The sequence below is a fragment of the Cavia porcellus genome, unplaced genomic scaffold (assembly GCF_034190915.1).
Source record: "Cavia porcellus strain 051 isolate PalLab524CR breed Dunkin Hartley unplaced genomic scaffold, mCavPor4.1 scaffold_1, whole genome shotgun sequence".
Taxonomy (NCBI): domain Eukaryota; kingdom Metazoa; phylum Chordata; class Mammalia; order Rodentia; family Caviidae; genus Cavia; species Cavia porcellus.
In genome coordinates, this window is record NW_026947484.1 from 30862043 (window position 1) to 30885890 (window position 23848).

General features: G+C 40.4%; 1 protein-coding gene across 1 annotated transcript; it reads right to left on the reverse strand.

Moving 5' to 3' along the window:
• Nucleotides 1-364: 364 nt before the first annotated feature.
• Nucleotides 365-20586, reverse strand: Sptssa (serine palmitoyltransferase small subunit A). The gene is made up of 2 exons (XM_003471800.5): nucleotides 20375-20586; nucleotides 365-1491 (listed from the first exon to the last, which is right to left on the reverse strand). Exons 1-2 carry the CDS (start codon nucleotides 20484-20486, stop codon nucleotides 1388-1390), a joined length of 216 nt encoding a protein of 71 aa, XP_003471848.1. The 5' UTR covers nucleotides 20487-20586; the 3' UTR covers nucleotides 365-1387.
• Between the last annotated feature and the right edge of the window lie 3262 nt (nucleotides 20587-23848).

Here is a 23848-nt window from a genome sequence, read left to right on the forward strand (position 1 = left end):
TTCGGCCGAAAAATATCTAAATTTTTCAAAATTAGCAAAGCCTATCTGGAAGGCATCTTAAAGTACTTAATCTCTTTTATTATTATCATTATTTTCTTTTTTTTTTTTTAATAGTACCGGAGATCGAACTCACAACCAACCCTGTGCTTGTAAGGCAGGCGCTTATGCCGTTGAGCTAAATCCCCAGCCCCAGGCTGTTTTGTTTCCTTCTTTTTTTGTTTAAATTATTACTTTGACGTTGAAAGGCATGTTAAGATATACTTATGCTTATCTGGTCCTCCACAACAATCAGTTCAGAAATGTAACTACTACAGTAGATCAATGTTTAACCACAAAGGAAAAGATACACTGCCACATTAGCTGATTCTTGTTGTCTTTGAATTTAATGAGTTTACATCAAAAATTTAGATAGTCATTTTACATTTAAGGAATAAAAATCTTAAAAATAAGAATACAAAGAGTGTAAGGATTTTAGCCAAATTTACACTTCTTTTTGCTATCTTTTTTAATAATTCATCTCATCACATCTTAGTGCAATGTGCAAATGCATTTGCAGCACCCATTACAGTCATGAAACTAAATAGTGGCTCTCAGAGGAAACTGGTTTCCATCTATTAAAAACTCTACAATATACAGAAGCATTAATAATATTATTAGCTAACCACCTACGGTCTTAAGAATCATCACCAAAGTTTTCTGGGAATAAGTCTCATAAGAATTAAATATTTAAAAGATGAAATGTTCCTTATTTTAATTTTAGCAAGATCTTTACTTTTATTCATTGCTAAGAAACATTTTAATAGTTTGAAAGCATAGACTGGTAGGAGTCTAGAAAGCTAAAATTATACTCCTGAGTTCAAACTCACAGATAAGTCTTTTGTAAGTAATTCTCAATAAAATAGCCTCCCTCCCCAGCCCCCTGCTCCAAATCTTGTATTATTTCTTACAAAACTTTGGTCAAGAATAGAAATATATCCAGGCAGATGTATATGCCATACAATAGCAAGAACAATAAAGCCCAACTAATTACTTTGAGTTTTAAAAATAGAAGGCAATTAAAATGTACTCAAAGTTACATTAAAAAAAGCTTTCATGGAGTAATATTCAAACAGTCACAAAGGTTAAGAAAATACTAATATCAAAGTACAAATGACTACAATGTTAGACAAAAACTACTATACAAGAGCCTCTTCTAAAATTAAAAATAAAGAACACAACACATGAGTCAGGATGAGTTTCCTGTTCTACTCATGAATTTTAGTCTTCATATTTATACGGTCGGTTATGCTGACATCCAGTAGTTTCTCATGACACCTGATGAAGTCTCATTCCAACTTTGGAGGGCAGATCTTCTCCAAGGAATCTTTTGATTCTGGTCACATCTTCGTCATTGTACAATTTCAAAATAGTGCAGTATTGCCATGATGTGCTGGGGCATGAAGACATATCCAGTGTACAGGGCCATGCCCACGACAGACACCAACATGGAATCTGAGCTGCAGTTAAGGAAACTAATTTTCTTAGGTTATTAACATAAAACTCACAATTTTTTCAACAGTCATTTTACGCTGAAGTACCCATCACATAAACTTTCACGTATTTTTTGGTATTCATGATGAACTAATACGGAGTGACAATGCTAGCCACCGTGCCTAGCAGCATTCTCGGGATTTAGGTTTTTTCTGTTTGGTTGGTTGATTGGCTTTTGTTTTTAGGCTCATTTTTTCTTCATCACTACCATACAAATTAGGTACTATTATTCTCTCTAGTATAGTTAAAAATACTAGCCTGCTTATAAAACCAAGCCTAGGAAATGCCACTTGACTGAAGAAACAAATGTATGCAATAAGTGTGCAACTAATAACTATAAAAGATATATTAACTTAAATAGTAATAAGAATTTCTGCTTAGCACTAGCACAGAAACAGATATAAAGATCAATCGAACAGAATAGAGGATGCAGAAACAACCCTACACACATTCAGCCACCTGATGTTTGACAACAGGCCCAAAATCATACACTGGAGGAAAGAGAGCCTCTAGTAAATGATGCTGGGAAAACTGGCTCTCCACATGAGGATGACCGAAGACCCATATCACACATCGTGCACTAAACAAAAATCAAAAATGAATCCAAGGTCTAAATACTAGAACAGGAGCAGGCCACTATGCCTCGCTCTTGCCTGGTGAACTGCTCAGGCTGTAGAGTGTATTTCTTTTCCTACTTTTATTTGGCCCAAACTCACTCTGCGAAGTTGTTTTTCCTACCCTGATTGATCCTTTGCTACCATTTAAAAAAAGTGAAAAGAAATAATCTGCTGAAAGATAAAATGAGTAAAATTCTTGAAGGAACAGGCAGAGGCAAAGGCTGAACAATTCCAGAAAAAAATAACATCAAGAATCAACAAATGGACTCTAGCACATTTTTAAAAATCCTACACAGGAAAGGAAACAACAGAGTGAAGAGACAGCCTATAGAATGGGAAATTTTTTTGCCAGCTATTCCTTGGACATCTAGAATATATAAAGAATTCAAAAAACTCAGAACTCCCTAAAAAGACTCAATCAAAAAATCAGCAACTAAAGGAATAAACACTCATTAGAAACAAAATGCTCAGTAAATTCATGAAAAAAAAAAATTGCTGAGTATCTCTGGCCTTTAGAGAAAGGCAAATTAAAACAACATTGAGATCTCGTCTTACTCCAGAATGACCATCATCAAGAAATCAAATAATACAATTCTGGGAGAGGCTACAGGGAAAAAGAAACCCTTCTATATTGCTGGCATGAATGTAGTACAGCCACTACGGACCCCAGTATGGAGGCTCCTCAAAAATCTAAAACTAGATATTTCATTTGGATTTCTATCTTCCCAATAGAGCTAAAGACATCATGTTACAAGAGCACCTGCATACCCATGTTTGTAGCAGCACAACTCATAACAGCTAAATCTTGGAAGTAACCTATTTATCTATCAGCAAATGAATGGATAAAGGAAGTGTGGTATTTATATACAATGAAGTGCTATTTTGTCATTAGCAAAGGATAAACCTGAGTCATTTGTAGAAAAATGGATGCATACCAACACATGTTAAGTGAAATAAAACAGACACACAAATTTAAAATCCACATGGTTTCTCTTATCTGAGAAACCCAAAATATAAATAAAGAGCAAAACAATAGAGAGATAACAGGAAATAGAGAGGTAGAGCTTTTGCCACAGGGAAGAGGACCATGAGCTAGAGAAAGTGGGAAGGGCCAAGAAGGGAAAGGAATAAAAAAAGATGTGTCATATGTTTAAGTACCACATTATTTCTTTGGTATGAGAAACCAAAACTGTAAATAAGGATCAAAATGTATAATAGATATTGGGAAATGGGAAGAAAATGTTAAAATGAGAAGGGGGAACACAGGAGGGTAGAGGAGAAAAAGGAAAAAAAAGACAAAGAAAAATTAGAATAGAAAAAAAAAATGGAGGCCAGGTATGATGGCATACACACCTGTAGTTCCAGCACTCAGGAGGCTGAGGCAGGAGGATTGCTATGAGTTCAAGGCCAAGTTGGGCTACATAGTGAGTTCAAGGCCAGCCTAAATTACATAGTGAGACCCTGTTCCAAAAAACAAAAAAAGAAAAAATAAAAATAAAGCTTTCATAAATGAGGAGGAGAAAAGAGGTTGAAGGGAAAGGAGGGGATAGGGGAAAAAGAACCAAGATACATCATGTACAGGTACAAATACCCTATGATGAATGTTACCATTGTATATATCTAAAATGTACCAACATGCTGGATGTGGTAGTACACACTTGTAATTCTAGCACTTGGGAAGCTGAGGCAGGAAGATCATCACCAGTTTGAGATCAGCCTGGGCTACAAAGTGAGTTCAAGGGGACTGAGGATTTAGCTCAGCGGCATAAGCACCTGCCTGGCAAGCAGGTGGTCATGGGTTCAATCCCCGGTACTGATAAAAAAAAAAAAAAAAAAAAAAAGAAAAAAAAGAAATACCAAAGTGAGTTCAAAACCAGCTTGAAACTACATAGCTACACCCCTAGATTTTTTAAGGCTAAATTATAATAAATTATAATTTTTTAAGTCTAAATTATTCAGGCCAACCTTGAACTTCCCATCCTCTTGTCTCACTCCAATAGAGGGCATTCCAGGCAGCTGTCACTACATCCAGCTACTCTGCTACTTTTTCAGTGCACTTTCCTTTTTTTTTTTTTTTTTTTTTTTTTTTGGTTTTTTTTTTTTGTTTTGTGACAGGGATTAAACTCATAAACTCACACTTACCAGGCTCTTGAGCCACAGAGCTAATCCTCGGCCCTACAGTGCACTTTCCAACACTGCAAACCATCTCCCAACACACACATATCCAACTTGCAGCCATGTCATATACAGCTCAGAAAACACTACATATTGTTCTACTACTCTGACTTTGCTTATTGTTTAGTAATAACAGCAGTAAGAATACTGGTAGTGCCGGGCATGGCGGCACATGCCTGTAATCCCAGCAGTTGGAGGCTGAGGTGGAGAATCACTGTGATTCTTGGGGCCAGCCTGGAATACAAAATGAATTCAAGAACAGCCTGAACAGCATAGTAAAATCCGGTCTCAAAAAGACCACACAGCCGGGTGGGCATAGTGGCACACACTGGTAATCCTAGCACCCAGGAGACTGAGGCAGGAGAATTGTTTGCAAATTTGATACCAGCCTGGGCTACAAAGTGAGCTGAGACCTTGTCTCACAAAAAAAAAAAAAAAAAAAGACCACATACACACACAAAATCAGTGTCTAGATAATGTTGTACTAAAAATACTTTGGGGGGCAGGGGTTATAGGTTATAGGTCAGGGTACAGGCACATTTCTAGTGTGCACTAGTCCCTGGGTCCAGTCCCCAGCACCACCAAAGGAACAAAGAAAAAAACAGGAAAAAAAAAAAAAACAAACTTTTTTTTTTAAGAGTTTATACAGAAGCCAGTTATGGTAGCACATGCCTGTAATCCCAGAATTTGCGAGGCTGAGGCAGGAGGATCATTACAAATTCAAGACCAGCCTTGGCTACAAATTGAGCTCAAGACCAGCCTGAATTGCACAGGGAGACCCTGTCTCAAAAGATCAAAAAAAGAAAGTAAGTTACACATAAGTCTTATAAATATATACATCAAGCAAATGAAAATGGTAAAGTCACAGGCTTCAGGTCACTGGCTCAAGTTCAACGCAATTGACAAAACAGCTCTTTCATTAATTATGTTACATACCTTCTATAGCACTATAAATCTTCTATTTAGTAGGGATAATATATCCATGAAAGTATATCCATAAATCAGCTTAATCAAGATTACTCCACTCTAATATAAGACTCTGAAACTTAAACTCTTTATTTTATGAACACTAACTTATCCAGTTTTTAAATTTTTACATGCATATAAAATCTTTTTTTCTAAGTGAAACAAGAACTTTTCAAAACTTGAAATGGTTTTTTGTCTGATGAAGATGCAAGATACCAAAGTTCAAGGCTATACTTGGCACATTGTGTTGTGATGTATATGCATGGAGTACAGGTAATAAGAAATAAATGGCAGGCGGCATAAGCACCTGCCTTGCTAGCAGGCGGTCGTGAGTTTGATCCCCGGTACCGATAAAAATGAAAAAGACAAAAAAAAAAACCAAAGAAATGGCAAATTCAGGATACTGGTCACGTAGTGGGGTGGAATGGAAGAAAGCAAAAGCAGCAGAGAAGGGAGATACAGGCGTTTCAAATACATTAGGAATATTTTTCTTCAGCTGCCTAGTGGTACAGGTACATTCATTATACATTTATGGGGGCCTTTTTTATGCCTGTGTGGTTTTCTTAATAGATAAGAGCTGTAAAGGAAAATACACATAATCCCAGCACTCTGGGAGGCTGAGATAAAAGGATCACAAAATTAGACTCCAGCCTGGGCAACTTAGTGATTTAATGAGACTGTCTCAAAATTAAAAATTAAAAAAGGGCTGAGACACAGTTTAGTGTGAAAGCCTAGAGTTCAATTCCCCATCCTGCTTTGAAGAAATAAAGAAAATAAAATTCACATAGTATAAGCCTAAAAACTTTTCTTTTTCTGGTATCAGGAATTGGACTCAGGACCATGTGGTTGCCAGGCAGGCACTTTGGCGCTGAGCTGTATCCTGCCCCAAGGTTGAAAATTTTATGTGAAGGCTTCTCCTCTTTAGGTTAGGAATATTTGGATTTTATTTGTTACTAGGAAACAAACAGAAATTCTTTTTTTTTTTTTCATTTTTCTTTTTTTAACTTTTTATCGGTACCAGGGATCGAACTCACGACCGCCTGCTTGCAAGACAGGTGCTTATGCCGCTGAGCTAAATCCCCAGCCCCTGGAAACAAACAGAAATTCTTAGCTCTCAGGAATAAACAACTATATTCTAGCAAAGGTAAAACAGAAATTACTGAAAGTCACCTGCATCTAAATGCAAATGCCAATTCATAAACTAATTTTTAAAAGCCTTAATCTAAACCTCTATCCATAGAATTTAACTTTCATTTTGGGTTTTTTTTTTTTTTTTTTTTTTTTTGATACCAGAGATCTAACTCAGAACCTTGCACTTGCCAAGGAGGCACTTGTGCCACTGAGCTAAACCCTTAGCCCAGAATTTAACTTTCATACTGTATCTTCCCAAAAATGTGTCTGTATTTTCTGATCCTGTTTCTCTCATTTCCAGAATCATATCAAATAAGCCTAGAAATGGAAGGTTTTGTTTTGCTTTACTTTTTTTTTTTTTTTTTTTTTTGAGACAGGGTTTTACCATGTAGTTCAGACTAACCTTGAATTCATTACATAGCACAGGTTGGCCTCAAACTCATAGCCATCCTCCTGCCTCAGCCTCCCAAATGCTAGGATTATAGACGTGTGCCACCACTTCCAGCAAGATAGCAGTTTTCATTGACACTGTTGGGCAAAGGTTTTGCTGTGACATTTGCAAGTTAGTGAACACAGGACCCTCATCTCCTTCCCAGTATCTGCACTCAGGTAAGCATATACTATTGAAAGTGTGCTGTCTAAAATTTGCTGATGCTTAGTTGATTTCTCAAAACTCTCATTCTAGAAGTTTAAAGTATCCTCAACACACTATAAAGTGCAAGAAATGATTATCAGAAACCGAATGGCACTAGAGGAGTCCCAGGTCTCACTTGCAACCTTGCCATTTTTGGTGATATAGTGTGACAGAAAAATATGGTCCATATAATTTTTTTAGTGTATTACAGTGAAACACACACTTTCACATTAACCTCTCACAAAATACTCTCCTTCGCTTTGAACACATTTATCCTTTATTCTTGCCATTTCTGAAGCAGTTCTGAGAGTCCTCTTTCACGAGTATCTTTAGTTGCACTATCGTGCATGGCTGCCTTGATGCCCCGAATCAATTCTACATGCTTACATTTCAAGGTCAGTCTGACTCTGGGGAGGAGCGAGAAGTAGCCTGGTGCCTATCCAGGGAGTCAGGTGACTGAGGACACACTGTCACCTTTTTAGGAGCCAGCCTTTCTGTTAGATGGCACATAGCAGCAGCACTCACCATAATTTTTAATCACACCTAAAGACACTCAGAAAGCAACACTTGGCAGAACTGTTTTAGAAAGTAGCAAGGAGGAATGGGAGCCATGAGTGAGTTTCCAGTGAGGAGAAGCGTTCTGAGGATAATAACAATGTAGCTGTAATAAATGCACTGTAACAAATTTTAAACATTCACTGTGAATTTCTATCATACTTTGTAGGTCAAAAACTGAATACCATGGGTCTCCTTATCTGCAAAATGTGGGCACACATCACCTATTTCTCAGGACCAGTTTGAGAGAATTTGGCATTGACTCCACTCTGCCATAGAAGGCACCATATCCTTACTAAAAGTGTTTTTGAGTCTTGATCATTCCTCATCATGACTCGTACCTATGAGAGCTCCTCAAGATTATCCTATTACTAATTTGTTATTAATTTATGATATAACCCTGGAACCTCACAACTCTCTGGAGTTACAGTTCTTGATAAAATGAGATTCCTCCTTTCACTTTTAGGATGCCATTTGTTTGGGGAGAGCATTTAGCTATCACCTCTCAATCATCCTTGAAACAATCTTCTGATACATTCATACCCCGCAAAAAAATTCAGTGTTATACAATACACATTTTAGAAGACTTTTTTTTAATGGTACTAGGAATTGAATCCAAGGCATCTGCATGTTAAGTAAGCACCCTACCCCAGGCTTATCTTTTGTGTGTGTGTATGTGTGTGTTTCCTAGTAGTCATACAGGGGATTTCATACAGGAGATTGAACCCAGGGCTTTCTACCAAGCTTTCGTGTCCTTTCTTTCTTTTTTTTTTTTTTTTTAATCGGTACCGGGGATCGAACTCACAACCATGCACTTGCAAGACAGGTGCTTATGCTGCTAAGCTAAATCCCTAGCCCCCCTGTCCTTTCTTGAGACATGGTCTTTCTAAATCATCACACAGGCAAGGTTGGGCTAGAACTGGTAATCCTCCTGTCTCAGCCCTCCAGAGTGCTGGGATTACAGGCATGGCTAAAATATCATACACAAAACAATAGTCTATTTACTAAACTCTTATTGTTTGTTTGTTTTGGTTTTAGTACCGGGGACCGAAACTCATAACCTTGCGCTTACCAGGCAAGCACTTGGGCCACTGAGCTAAATCCCCAGCCCATTACACTCTTATTGTTGTTTCTATCAATGCCATTCACAAACTGGCCAAATTTATGCTCTAGAGGGAACTCCATGATTCAAGCAGAATATAAAATAACTTAGTACAATCTAGAATATAACAAAAAAAAAAATTCCACCAAAACAGTAAAAGTGGACTCACCTGTTTAGGGTGGTTGTGACCTATGTTAAGTCCTCAAGAACAGCCCCTTTGCTAAGCTTTGCTTTTTTGAGACATGGTCTCACTTTATAGTTCAGGTTGGCCCTGAACTACGTAGGCCAGGCTAGCCTCGAACTCAAGGCAATTCTCCTGCCTCAGTCTTCCAAGTGCTGCGATTTCAGGCATGTACCACCATGCCAGGCCTAGGCTTTGCTTTCAATGTAGTACATTGTTTGATAAAGCTGGTACTTCATAAATCACCCCAGAACTGAGCACACAAGGCGCCAGGATATATGTAGCTACTGGAGATAAATGTTTGTTCAAAGGCTGATGAGGTTATTTATAACCTGGACATAACATAAATATTTATGAATTCAATGAGTACAAAAGCAAACAGATTTGAAATCATATATTTGTATGTCTTTTGCTGTGTGTGTTACTGTGGATTGAACTCAGGGCCTTTGCACTGAGCTACATCCACAGGCATTTGTTTTAGTTCTTATTTTGATACAGGGTCTCTTGAAGATGCTAAATTGCCCAAGCAACTTGCAGTCAGTACAGGGATTACAGGCTTGGACATCAAATCTAGCTCAGAATGCTGCTTTTTAAGAGGCATCTCTAACCATGAGCTGAAAAGATTCTAGCAGGTTTTAAAAATTTTCCTCCAAAAGGCCATATCCAGCCACATTGGTGTTTTGTTTTGTTTTGTTTTGGGGGATGGTTTTTGGAGACAGGGTGTCACTATGCAGTTCAGGATGGCCTCAAACTCAAAGCAATTCTCCTGCCTCAGCCTTCTGAGTGCAAGCAATCACAAGCACGCACCACCAGACCCAGCTCTAGCACCTTTTTAAAAGTCTTATAACAAAGAAAGGAAATGCTTTAAAGATAACCACAGTACATCATAAGCAAGACCACAGCAACTAACATCTTCTGTCCCAAACAGTAACTGCATATTTCACCCTACTGTTCTAATCACAAAACTCTAGAAAACTGGATAGTCAGAAATCTGTTTTCCAGTGGGTATCCTCTGGTGTGAAGGTGTGAAGCCTCTGATTGCACTGGTCACATCAAAAAGCAAAGCTAAAATGTCACTTAATCCAATCTTTTTTAAAGTCAATTTTAAAATTCTACTAGTCTTAAGGAGTACTCAAAAATTCGGGTAAATAACATTTTAAGGAGCTATTCTAATGGAAAAAAACAGAACATCATTGATAAAGTGTCATGAGAGGCTGTTTACTGAAAAGCCTAAGAAAAAGAAACTGCTGGCTACCAGATAAAGCCCCAAACAGGAAATCTTTATTATTGTAATTTTTTCCCTTGACTTCAAAAAACTGGCTTTGCTTTCAATGTAGTACATTGTTTGATAAAGCTGGTACTTCATAAATCACCCCAGAACTGAGCACACAAGGGGCCAGGATATATGTAGCCACTGGAGATAAATAAATCCTCCCCCAAAAAAGTTTTATTGTTCCCAAATATATCAATGATAATACTTTCCTAGTTGCCTTAAATTAAAACAAATGAAGCCACTAACATTGTTACAGTGCTATACATGGTAACCAATCTGCTGCTGTTGGACATATTACGTTAGTGCTTAGCAAGCAAAAGCCATTCTCTGGGCTCTCTATAATGTGTTGATTATACAAAGTAAGGACATTATTTTTAGTAAGGATACTATTTTTAGTAAGTGCAACTTGAAACAAACTCTTTCAAAACCTAAGCAAATAAGAAAGTATACTGCCAAAATGAGCAATGATCATGAACTCGTTTTTTTTCTTTTTTTTTTACTACAAACTGAAATGATGAAATGAATCAGACACTCAAGCATCAATACTGCATGGTTTCTCCTTGTGAGAAACTCAAAGTATAAATAAATCAAAGAGCAAAATAACAGATAATAGGTAACAGGGTGACAGAACTTCTGCAAGAGAAAAAGGAACCAAGAGACAGAAGGGGCAAGGACAGGGAATGGGGACAAAAAAGAACTAAGTTGTTTTATGTGCACTGACCAACTCCACACAAGGAATATACTACAAATATGTACTGATGAAAAATGAATTTAAATCCTGCAAATAATTTATAAAACTCTCTGATTCCAGAGGCACCAAGGTTACAAATATATCTACCTTTTTATTAATTAGACCCTTGATAACCTTCATGATGATTTGAAGTCTCAGTGTCAAAGGGGAGAAAACTGCCAGTTCATCTGAAATACAGTCTCTTCTGTGACAGGACATGATTCTGGAACACCAGCTAGTTCACATACAACTGGTATAATACCAGAGCCGTACTGTTTCACATGGGTTCTTTATTTGGTTTGGTTTCTTTGTTTTTTGTTGTTATTGGAGAGCCAGATTCATGGGAAAAGTATTATGACCTTTAGCAGAAAACATGTCTCTGTTCAGGTGCTACACAAGCAGAAGTCCTTTTACCTCTATTTTAAGAAAATTAGAAATTAGCATCCACACCTGGCCTCGGTCTGGAGATTAATGCTTCAAGCGAGCCAGGCTCTCAGTTAATGGTAGCCTGCACCACGCACCGCACCCACACCACCATTTCCACTCACTTTGCTCCATGCGTTTTTAATGTCCCCTGGGACAGCGTCTAGCCACACCAAGCTATCCAAATTGTCCCTCAAGATGTCAATCACTGTTTTTGCTAGTGGTTGCTTACTATGTTGCCCAGATTTTTAGAAATCTGCCTTAATACTATTTTCCCATAATCTTATTATTTGGGGATTTTTTTAGAAACATATATAACACTATTTCTCATAACTTTTTTTTTTTAACCAGGAATCAAACTCAGAATTGCGTTTGCCAGGCAGGTACTTGTGCTGCTAAGCTGTATCCCCAGCCCTCTCATAACTACTGGCCATAAGAATTACCTTCCTATAATCCCTCAACTATTTTTAGACATTCCAATTTACAAAAGCATATATACTCTATCAAATAGACCTTTGGAACATAGTTTTAATATTAAATTTTAAAAATTGGAGTTTGTTCTTTAAAAAAAAAAAAAAAAAGAAAGAATCCACCTCAGTTTAGCATTCACATGCCATAAATGTTACAACATTCAAAGCCTAAGGAATCACAAAAACCTTCTAAAAATGAAGCAAGAGAGATAGAATATGGAGGTGTGATTACCATTAACCACCCATGACCTCTGCCTGTCCTGGGACACAACAGCTAGTTCTTGTTAAGCATGGTTTTTATCTTCTGCCTTTGGTGAAAGCTACTGAAGAGTTACAACAGCCTAAGAATACAAAGAAGGGTTATTATAACATTCTCACTTAGCTAGCACTGCCGACTAGTACAGCAGACATCTTCACACTAACCCTCTAAAGCCCTGGAGGATAACGAGATGATATTCTAGGAGCTTAGGTTTAGTTTAAGGAGAATCCATTTATGAATCTGTCCTGTGGTCCTCTCTCCTAACTGATCTGTCTGAGAAGTGTCATGGCACAGTGAGTCCTCCTCAGCCTCCCTCAATTGCACCCTTCCCATTTTACCTGCTGAACCTCACAATTGTACAGAAGATATAAAACAACCTCTGGAGAGGCTGGGGATTTAGCACAGTGGCATAAGCACCTGCCTTGCAAGCACACAGTCACGAGTTCAATCCCCGATACCAAAAAAAAAATAAAAATAACCTCTGGGAGCTGAGCATGGTGGTCCATACCTGTAACCCCTACCCTCTGCAAGGCTAAAGCAAAAGAATCCCAAGTTCAAGTCAGCCTGGGAAACTTGGTAACTTACTTAGTGAAAGAACGCCTATATCAAAATAACAACACTAATAATCATAATAACAATAGCAATAGACTGGGGCTCACTCAAAAGGCCCAATACAAAAAAGAAAAAAGAACACCAATAACTTCTGGGACATAGGTATAAAGGTAACAAACTTCAGGCAGAGGACTAAGCCTCATCTTTTATCCATTCAAATTATCTGGGTACACTAACATAATTATTTGACCAAGAAAATGGCACTGAGCTTTCTATGAAAGAAATTAAGACTCTTTTAGATTATCTGGCTTAACAAGGAGGACTGTCTTAAACCGGGCATGGTGGCTCACGCCTGTAATCCCAGCACTCGGGAAGCTGAGGCAGGAGGATCCTTGTGAGTTCGAGACCAGCCTGGACTGCGTAGAGACCCTGTCTCAAAAATACGAAAAAAAAAAGTGGGGGTGGGCTGCCTTGCCAATCAGTTCTGTGATGAACACTTTCTATGAATTGTGTGAGAAAAAAAAATGTATTTTAAAAAATATATACAACATTAAAACACATGTATGAAAAGCAAGAAATTAAATTCTTTGCAACTGCCTAAACTTACAATGAAAAAGTCCTAGGTAGGTGAGAGGCAAGGGAATGATAAGATCTGTGCTTTGTGTTCTTTAAGGTGATATGCAAACCGAAGTCTGGAGACCTGCTGGCCTGGAGAGCTGGAAGCACTGATTTATCAGTCACAATGATCCCAGCCTCTGCTTCTCCCTCCTAACCCACAGAAACTGCATTCACCTCCACAGAGGAAAGGACAAAGATAATACAGAAAATACAGAAGACTGAACATCACTCAAGAAAAAATTCTTTTTAACTTAAATTTAAAGGTCAGACAACATATTCTGGTTATTCACAGTTCTTCTGAAATCACACTTTGTTTTAAAGTATCGTGATTTAAAAAAAAAAAAAGTGTTCCTGAAAGGCATTAAGGTCACCAAGAATAGTTTTTCTAGAGGTAGCTTTCTCTTATAGTGATAATTTTGCTTAATTATCAAATCACAAACTGATTTTTATTGTTAGTCTATTAAAGATTCAGGTGATTCTATACTGAGGTTTTAAGAATTCTCTTCATTGACTAAGTCAGGAAGGGAAAGTCAGGGGAGATGGGAAGCAAAAGGTGCCCAGTTGCCAAATGCAGGGTTTTCTTCACCAGTTTTGCCTGCTGAACACACAACATAAACGAAAGACAGAGACGCTAATTTAATTGCACAGAATTAGACCAATCATTATTAGCATCTCCTAACAGTGCCTTACCAAAATATATTCTTCAATCATCTCCGTTGTGGCTTATCACACACATCAAAACTAACCTATTACTAAGAGTATATATATTTCCACCAGATGCAATGGCACACACCCATAATCCCAGCTACTGGGAAGGCTGAAGCAGGAGGATTGTGAGTTGCAAACCAGCCTGGGCAACACAGTGAGACCCTGTCTCAAAATAAAAAGGGTAAGGGATGTAGCTTGGCAGTAGACTGCTTGCCCAGCATGTACAAGGCCTGGGTTCAATCTCTAAGTACTACCAGATAAATTAGCTCAGATTGGATTAGATTAATTAGATTAGATAATAGACAGACAGACAGATAGATAGATAGATAGATAGATATAGACAGACAGGCACACAAACAGACAGATAATTTTTCCACATATTCAAAGTATCTCAGGAGTGATGCACAGAGAACTCCTGATATTGGTTGTTACCAGCTACTGTTTCCAATGCACAGTTGGTTAAATACACAGATAACAGCATCCACAGATACTGAGGGTCAATCATATTTGCTAAATTAATGAAAAGTCACAATCTACTTTTGCAATTCCCTACCTACTCTGTCTTAAAGAATGTGCAGCCAGGGGGCTGGGGATTTAGCTCAGTGGCATAAGTACCTGCCTTGCAACAGGCGGTCCTGAGTTCGAACCCCAGTACCGATAAAAATGAAAAAGACAAAAAAAAAAAAAAAATAGATTTATAAAGAATGTGCAGCCAGGAAGATTGGAGTCCTCACAACCCCAGTGCACCTCTGCACCCATCTACGCCTTCTCCCCCGTCTGAAAATAACAACCACCACCTAGATTCCTCCCTGCAAGTCCTTTAGATGCACCAGGGCACCCTGCTCTTTTGGGCCCATGTCCCTGAGCACCTGCTATTTGGCTTCCTCAGCCGAAACACAGGAAGGATCTATCTAAGAAAATGTGTAAACGCTCATTTTTCCTGAAATAAGTCTCCAGTTTCCTTGAAGCAAATAAAATTTATCTTGGAAACTTACTACAGAGCTCAAGACAGTACATAAAAATGAGAGAAATAAATGTTCATAGGTTGTACTTTTCCATTCTAAGTAAAAGTAACAGTCTCATGGAGATTAAATTTTAAAATGTATAGTTATCCCTCAGTATCTCTAAAGGACTGGTTCCAGAACTCCTGCCCCCAGAGCACAAAACCTGCACACACTCAGGAATCTCTCACATAAAACAAAATAGTGGCCAGGTGTAGTGATACACATCTGTAGTCCTGGCACTCTAGAAGGCTGAAGCAGGAGGATCACAAGTTCAAGCCTAGTCTGGGCAATTTTGAGAGTTGGTGAGACCCTGTCAAATAAATAAATAAGGGCTAGGGATTTAGCTCAATGCAAAGATCCTGGATTCAGTCCCAAGTACAAGGAAAGTGCCAGGATCTAGCTCAATGGCACAAGCACCTGCCTAGCAGCACAGGGTCCTGAGTTCGATTCACAGTACCAAAATAAATAAATAAAAATTAATGAGCAACAAGAAGGGGGGGAAGGCATAATATAACCTACATACATTCTCCCATCCACTTTAAACCATCTCCAGATTACTTATAATACTAATAAATGTAACCATTATGTAATTAGGTGTTCTACTGTATCATTTAAGGAAAAACCACAAGAAAAAAATCTGGGGCTGGGGCTGGGGCTGGTTAAGCACTTGCCTAGTGTGAATGAAGCCCTAGGTTGGATCTCCAGCAGGGAGGGAGGGAGGGAGGAAGGGAGGGAGGGAGGGAGGGAGGGAGAGAGAGAGAGAGAGACAGAGAGACAGAAACTGAAACAGAGACAGACAGGCAAAGAGAGACAGACAGACACACAGAGAGTGAAAGAGACAGAGAGAAAGACTCAGGAAGATAGACAAAAGGGAAGGGAGGAGGGGAGGGAGGAATGGAAAGAACAGAAAAGAGAGAGGGAAGGAGGAAAAGAGGCAGGGAAAAGGGAGAAAAAGCCATGCAAACAAGCAGACCAGGAAGTTTAAACTAGAATCTGCAAATTAATCTAACTGTATTTGTAATGAATACAATGAGATTACAATAACATATTTACAATTCAAATTATTATAACTGGGGCCCCGGGTTTAGCTCAGCAGCTTAAGCGCCATGAGTTCGATCCCTGGTACCAAAAAAAAAAAAATTATTGTAACTTTTCAATCAGTCCACCTGCCCTCAATGACTACAATGTTGCTCAATGACACTACACACACATATATATATATATACACACACACACACACACACACACACACACACACACAAGGAGTGTCTCACTGGTTACAAAATCTGTCTTGGTTACAAAACCTTTTTTCCTTTCCTACTTTGTCTGAAACATAGTTAAAGATTATAAAAGTTAAAAGCCTTCCCTCCTGAGGTGAGGTCCATGGTTCTCAATCTGTGGGAAGATTCCTTCAACAGTAGTCACTGGAATAGGAGTTAATATTGTACTTAAAAGGCTTTTCATTATTACCTCTGTCTCAATGCAAGGGTCAGGTCCCACTTCATTGTAAGATATCTATATATGGGAAAAGTTCAAATATCGGTTGTCAAACCATTATCTAATGTATCATTTCAAATGTTGTGGGAGAATTCAGACAAGAAAAAATTTAAGACAGTCCATAGGGCTGGGGGTTTAGCTCAGTGGCATAAGCACCTGCCTAGCAAGCATCATGTTGTAAGTTTGATCCCCAGTACCCAAAAGAAAAAATACAGTCCCTAGCATAGAAGGATTTTTAAAACTCCGAAGCCCAACAAGCTGGTGCAAGCCCATAGCCCCAGCTCTTGGGAGGCCAAGGCAAGCAAACTGCCATGAGTTTGCGGTCAGTCCAGGCTACATAGCTTAGAGGAAGCCTGAACTACATAGCTACTGAACTATTATAACTGCCTGTCAATAAATAAATCAATAAATATCACTTATAAATCTTAATGCTTCAGTAACTGTCTTCAGTATCTGACACAATAGTTTCCCTTAAAATTTTTTTTATAAACCACAATCTCTTCACATAAGTTTAAAAACACATTCAACTAGGACTGACTTTCAATTTACAATTTTAACTAACTTCCAGCTATTTGATTTGGGATGGAGAAAAGCAAATAACTTTGAAACATGCATGCAGACACTCAAGATAGTCCCTAAAGAGTGTGAAGTTATATAGTTACAGTAAACTGTTACTGTCCCTAAAAGAGCAACTTCAAATTTTTAAAGACATTAAGGAGAGGAAATGTAAACTAACGTATTTACTTCCTTTAAGGAATTAAAGATTAAGCTAGTCTTCCTCTGTCCAGGACTTCAAACTCACAAACTAGTTTTCACAAGGAGAGAGGCAAAGTTCTCTCACATTAAACTTTAGGTCTCTAGCTGGTGGTTAAAGCTCAGCAGCACAAGTACCTGCCTGGCAAGCATATGGTCATGAGTTTGATCCCTGGTACAATAAAAAAAAAAAAAATTAGGTTTCTAGCCAAGAGTGATGGCAAACACCTGTGTAATCTCAGTACTCAGGAGGCTGAGGCAGGAGTATTGCTGTAACTTTAAGACCATCCCAGACTAGTAAGACTTTGTCAAAAAACTGGGGGGAAAAAAGCACTACATTTTAGGCTTCTGGCAGTCATATCACATTCTATGCAATTTGTTTTGTTTTTGGTGCCAGGAATTAAACCCAAATCCAAAATCTCTTAAGAGCCCCCTTCCTCAGCTGCAGTCCCAGTCCCTAGTGTAATTTTTTAAGCCACAGAAAGTGTGCCTCGGGGCTGGGGATTTAGCTCAGCAGCAAAAGTGCCTGCTTGGCAAATGGAAGGTTGTGAGTTTAACCCCCAATGTCAAAAAATAAAAATAAAAAAGTGTGTCTCTTTCCAAAACTATGTAACTGGCCACAAAATAGTTCTGGGTGAAACTTACTAATTATTAATGAATTTATGAAATTCTACTTCACAATAAAGGAGACCATTCCAGCTTTTTCACTTAGTTCTTTCCTCCAAGGTAGGAAGAGGATTCAATCCCAAACTGATGTTCCAGGTTGCAAGACAATGAAATGCCCAATATAATGCTTCCAGAAGTTGAGGTAGAGTACTGTAAATACAACTGATAGTAATTTAAGATTGGTTTACATCACAGGCTTGCATTTCTACCCTGAATTAAATCAACAATGTGAACTCTGAAACAAATTTCTTTTTTTCAATTTTAGGTTTAAAACCCTAAAATTCTACTGAACCAAATGCCAGCTGGCTGAAGTTCTAATTTTTTTAAAAAATAAATAAAATAAAAAACTTTGGATGGAGTATGTAGCTCAGTGGCACAGCGCCTGTCTGGCAAGCTCAAGGTACTGAACTCAATTCCTGGTACCAAAAAAAAAAAAAAACTTTAGCCTGATATGGTAGCACATTGAGGTTGGAGGATCACAAAATTGAGGCCAGATTGAGCAATTTAACAAGACCTTGTTTCAAAATAAAAAATAAGCCCAGTGTGGTGGCACGACTGATCTCAGCACTTGGGAGGCTGAGGCAGGAAGACTGCTGGAGTTTGGGAGTTTGAGGCCAGCCTTGGTTACACAGTGAGTTCAAGTCCAGTCTGAACTATACAGTGAGACCTGCCTCGAACACAAAACAAAAGACACTGAACTATATTCAGTGTGAAGCCCAGGTTCAATCTCAAGAACCAAAACTAAAAACAAAAACAAAATGCTTAAATCATCTGGTCACATGCCAGACATGATGGCACACACCTGTAATCCAGTGATGAGGGGGCAGGGGGATCTAAAATAAAACAGGTACTGCAAGTTCAAGGCCAGTGTGGACTACATAAGCAAGACCATCCCAGACTAGTAAGACCATCCCAGACTATTTCAAACAAATCCCTTGGTCACATAAACCAATGATGAGTTAAAATATCCTCGGCAAATATCCACAACAGCAGAACGTTTCACCTCAAATTTATTTCTCCATCTCCAATAAACCCTAGGTATTTATAGGACACCCTTACTACTACTATCTTGACACCACTGACACTGTACCCTTTATCCATATGCACACAAAAAGTTTTAGGGATATAAGGACTGGGGATTTAGCTCAGCAGCATAAGCACCTAACTTGCAAGAGTGCGGGCGTGAGTTCAATCCCCAGTACAAATTAAAAAAAAAAAAAATTTTAGGTGTAAAAGTCACACCACTGTAAAATCATAATTGGGCTCTACATTTGACTTCTGATTTTTTTAACTTCTGATTTAAAAAGTTTCAATTTATCCCAACGTTGTTTCATTTAACTGTAAGATGATTCTAAGTGAGTCAAAATGCCTGCTTCTATTGAGAAATTCCAATTAAAAATGCAATTAGGAGTACATTTTGCAAGGCATGACGTCATGAGCCCTGACTTACAAAACCTAGACACAAACCAAACAGATGGAGGAAAGCAGAGCAAACTTTTACAGTCAGAGTCTAAACCCAAAACATGTTTTCTACTTCTTAACTTCCAGATTTGGAAAGAAATGTCAATAAACTACCCTGTAAGCAGCTAAAAGTCTTCAGAAGTACAGAAATACAAGATCAACTTTGGGTAGGATATTAATTTACAACAACACACTTGATAAGGCTTGGGAGGAAATTGCTTCACTCCCTTACAGGAATGCAGCCATGCATTTGCAAAGTGGATCTGAAGTAAGCTACTCCATATAAACCACTATGATAAGCAGACATCCTACATTTACCACCAAACATGTAAGATTCCTACAGCTCGAGTTTTAAAAAACAAAGTCACATCTCATTCTTTCCTTTATCATGCGAGAATAACACCACTCAAGGATGTCCTCATCTACCACTGGAGATGACAAACAAGACAGACCTCAGGAAGCCTCTCTTCAGAGCCCTGAGTTATTCACTGAGATAGCTGTGAAAATCAGAGGCGCCTAAGAGGAGCCCCAAGCGCTCAGCACAGCTGCTTACCAGTAATCACTCAAGAGTCCTTAACAAGCCTTCCCCACGCGTCCACCAAGGCACCGTTTCCAAGCCCACGGACATCTGACCACGAATGCCTCCTCGGGCACGGCTTCTACCTCCAGTGCAAAGAAGTCATGACTCAAACACACTTTTAAAACTGCCATCTTGAAGACCACACAATAAACAAATAAATAAATGGTGCAGGAACTTAAACTGTTTTCCAAAAACCGTACTGGGACGTCAACGCCCACAGATCCACAACCTCGCTGCAAAGCTGGCGAGCTGCCCCCGGTTCCCGTTTGGAGCCCAGCCAGGTAAGTCTGGGACAGCTAAAGGTCAAGGCGTCCACGCCGCGAGCGATCCGGACACGGTCCCTGCCTCCCCCGAGGGCCCCCGGGCGCCTCCTCCGCCGGCACGGCGAGGACCCGGGCCGCGCCCTCGCGAGCCCCCGCCTCGCCGCTTCCTGCCCTGCGCTCCGACCGCGATCCTCGCTGGGCCCGCGCCCGGCCGGCCGCAGGATACTGAAGACCGTCCGCTCCCAGGGCTCCAGCATGTAGAGCGCCGTGACCAGCAGGTACTGGTAGTAGAACCAGGACATCCGCTTCCAGGCCCGCGCCAGCGCCATCCCCGCCATGCGCCTCCCGCGATGCAGCCTCACGTCCGTCTGTCCGGCCGCCCGCCCGCGCCCTCAGCCGGGCGCCGGGACCGCCCGCCACCCCGCGCCCATTGGCCCGCCCGGCCCCGCGCGTCACCGCGGCACGCCCAGCCCTGCGCGCTCCCGCGGAGCCGCCGGCCCCGCCCGCCGCAGCCCATTGGCCGCGCCCCCGCCTCGCTCCCGGGCCGCGCCCCGCCTCCGCCCCGAGCAGTCCCCGCGAGACCGCGGCTGCGCGCGACCCGTCCCACCCGGGCCCGGCCGGCCGCGGTGGACAGGGCGGTCGTCCCCGCGAGGGCTCCCGGGTTCTGATGCAGGAAATAACTTGTGGACACCCGTTATGCCTCTGAGATGTTCCTCTGGCGGGAGGAATACAGGGCTGAGCGCGAGCGCTTTGGGTTCCTAACCTCGTGCAGCCTACAGCCTAGGGAGGGAGACGGTTAGTACAGCTGTGGTCTGTGCAAAGCAGAAGAATGAGACGATCAGAGACGCTGGGGAGGCTAACGCCTTGCACCCAAGGTCTGCAGAGGCGTCTGTATAGAAATGATGCATACATTATCTTTCTGCCTGCCCCACCCGTGCACGCCCGTGAAAGAAAAGAACACACATACAAAGCAGCATTTACCAGTTTCCACCAGGCAAGGTGGCTCGCACTTGTAACTCCAGCACTCAAGAGGCTGAGGTAGAACTATCGCTGGGAGTTCAAGGCCAGCCTTAACTACATAGCGAGACCCTGTCTCAACCAAACAGAAAAACCAGCTTTATTTCAGGCATCACAGCACCTAGACACCATGAATCATGAATATCTGCCCATTTTTAGTGGCTAGACGGATGGACTTGTAGGTCACCGCCAAGAAAAGCAGATGATAAGCAGCTTGAAATCAGTACGTGGGGTGGGGTGGTCACAGTTCATAGACACAGGACTCTTAAGGGTCCTTATTACTACTGGAACACACACCCGTGGCATCCCACTCAATCAGGGATTTCATGTGCCGTTATCATGTATGAAATGGCCTGTTACTTGTGTTAAAACTTTAGGGCCAGGGATTTAAACTCAGCGGCATAAGTGCCTGCCTGGCAAGCACTAGGTCGTGAGTTCAATCCTTGGTACCAAAAAGAAGCTTTCTAGGTCAAATAACCAGTTCCCTAAACACTGAAACTTTCTTGGCTGATAAAACCTTATTGATAGCTGGATGTGGTGGTGCAAGCCTGTAATTCCAGCAACAGGGAGGCTAAAGCAGGAGGATACCATGAGTTCAAACCCAGTTTGGGCTACACAGTGAATTCAAGACCTATCTTGAACTACAGAAAGACCCTGCCAAAAAAAAGAAAGAAAGAAAGAAAGAGAAAAAAGTCAATAAATCAATAAACCTTTATTCATTTAGCCAGGAGCTGTGTGAGGCAGGTTTATAATCCCAGCTATTTTGTAACCCCAGGTATTCTGGTGGCTGAGGCCAAAGGAATACAAATTCTTGGGTAATTAGCAAGACCATGTCTCAAAATAAAACTCTGTAAAAGTATGGAGGGTGTAGCAAAGGAGTAGAGTCTTGGCTAGCGTGTGTGAGAGTTTGGTCCCCAGTATGAAAGAAGGCAAGGCGGGCTGGGGATTTAGCTTAGCGGCGCAAGCACCTGGCCTTGAAGTATGGTATATCTTATTTTTATGTTATGTATAAATATAGCCCAGAGACAGTCACACCTTCATTGTAAAAGTCTTCTGCGTGCTTGAGCTGAGTACTGGGGAAAAAAAAAAAGCCAGAATGAAAGAATGAATGCAACTTGGAGGAGAGGGAACAGATATTCCAAGCACTAGAGCATGGCATCTGCATATGAAAGCCTAATGTTTGGTGTCCAGGGCTGAGGGATGAAGACTTATTGCAGTCCAATCAGCAAGCCAGGACCTTGACTCCTCAACTCATCTTTTGAGACTTGTTAGTAAAAAGTAATTTATGCAAATCTCAATCCACGTGTCTGGGATGACACAGGTGCTGGAAGCAACAAGAGGCCAATGTAGACAACCCATCCTGAGGCTCTGTTGTCCAGAGGGGGATTGGTGGGGAGGAGAGCTGGTCAGTCCAGGGCTTCCAGCCTCTGGACACTGAAGCTCTGGGTAGAAACTAGTGGCACAATTAGGTCCAAGTTGGATATGGAAAAAACAGAGTAAAAACTGTAGCACCTTTATAAATGAAACATACACAGAAAACCACATAGCTGTATCACAAATAAGGTCAGTGCCTGACTTACATCAAATAAATACAGCTTAATTCAGTCTGCACTTGTTAAGGAACTGGTTACCATTTGTTTTCACATCGGTGAGAAAAGTAACAGATTTTACTTTCATGGGCATGACAAATGAACATTTGCCAATTTGTGTATGATTTTTATACCAGGAGAAACATTTGCCAACTATGTAGCATGTTTATACCACAAGAAACATTTGCTAACTATGTAGCATTTTGTTCCCAAACCATTTCAGAGCTGCTGCTTTTCATAGAGCCTGCTCCACCAAAGCACTGAGAGCTCTCAGTGCCTTCTTTACAAGCCTTCTTCTTAAAACCATGCCTCTTGCACCCCATGTTTCCTCCCAGCCTCAAAAGCGTCCTCTCTGGTATGTGTAGGGAAAATTATCCTAGAACACTAGCCAGTGACTCCATCTACTATGGGCTGCTATTTAGCTGTCGGGTAAGAGGGAGGCTCGCCAGGTGCTACAGCACAAGGTTACCCATCCCAGCAGCTTGACACTGCTTGCGGGGACTTGCAGCGTTCCCGATAAGGATGGGATAGCAACAGAGTACTCATAAGCTTGTTGAAGGACTCATTTTGTTTTGTTTTAGTTTGTTTGAGCTTTCCTGAGACAGGGTCTCACTATGCAGTTGAGGCTGACCTTGAACTCAGTCTGGCCTCAAATTTACTGTAATCCTGGGATTACAGGCATGAGCTATAACGCCCAGCAGGACTCATGTTTTTGATTATCCTACTTTTAGTGTTTTAATTAGAGTCCTATAAAACCAGTAGGGGAAAAACTAGTAGCTTAGGAAAGGAAAGTTAGCGAATTTGATAGTGTAAGTAACCCTTAATAAATCATTTGCTTGCCAGGATGAACTTCTCTGAGTCTTTCTTTGTCCTGCCTGTGCCCCTTCAATTCAGTGGCGTGTGTTTTTTGTTTGTTTGTTTGTTTGTTTTTCTGTGTCTCCAAGAAAATTACCAAACAACCTGTAAGGCTCCTCTCTCCTTTTGGATGTTGGATGTCACCTACTGGCACAGGTCTTCTCTCTCTACCCCCACTTCCTGGGTCCTCCAAATATTCTGTCAATCTCTCTGCTCCAGTTGAAGCCTTTCTCCTCTAC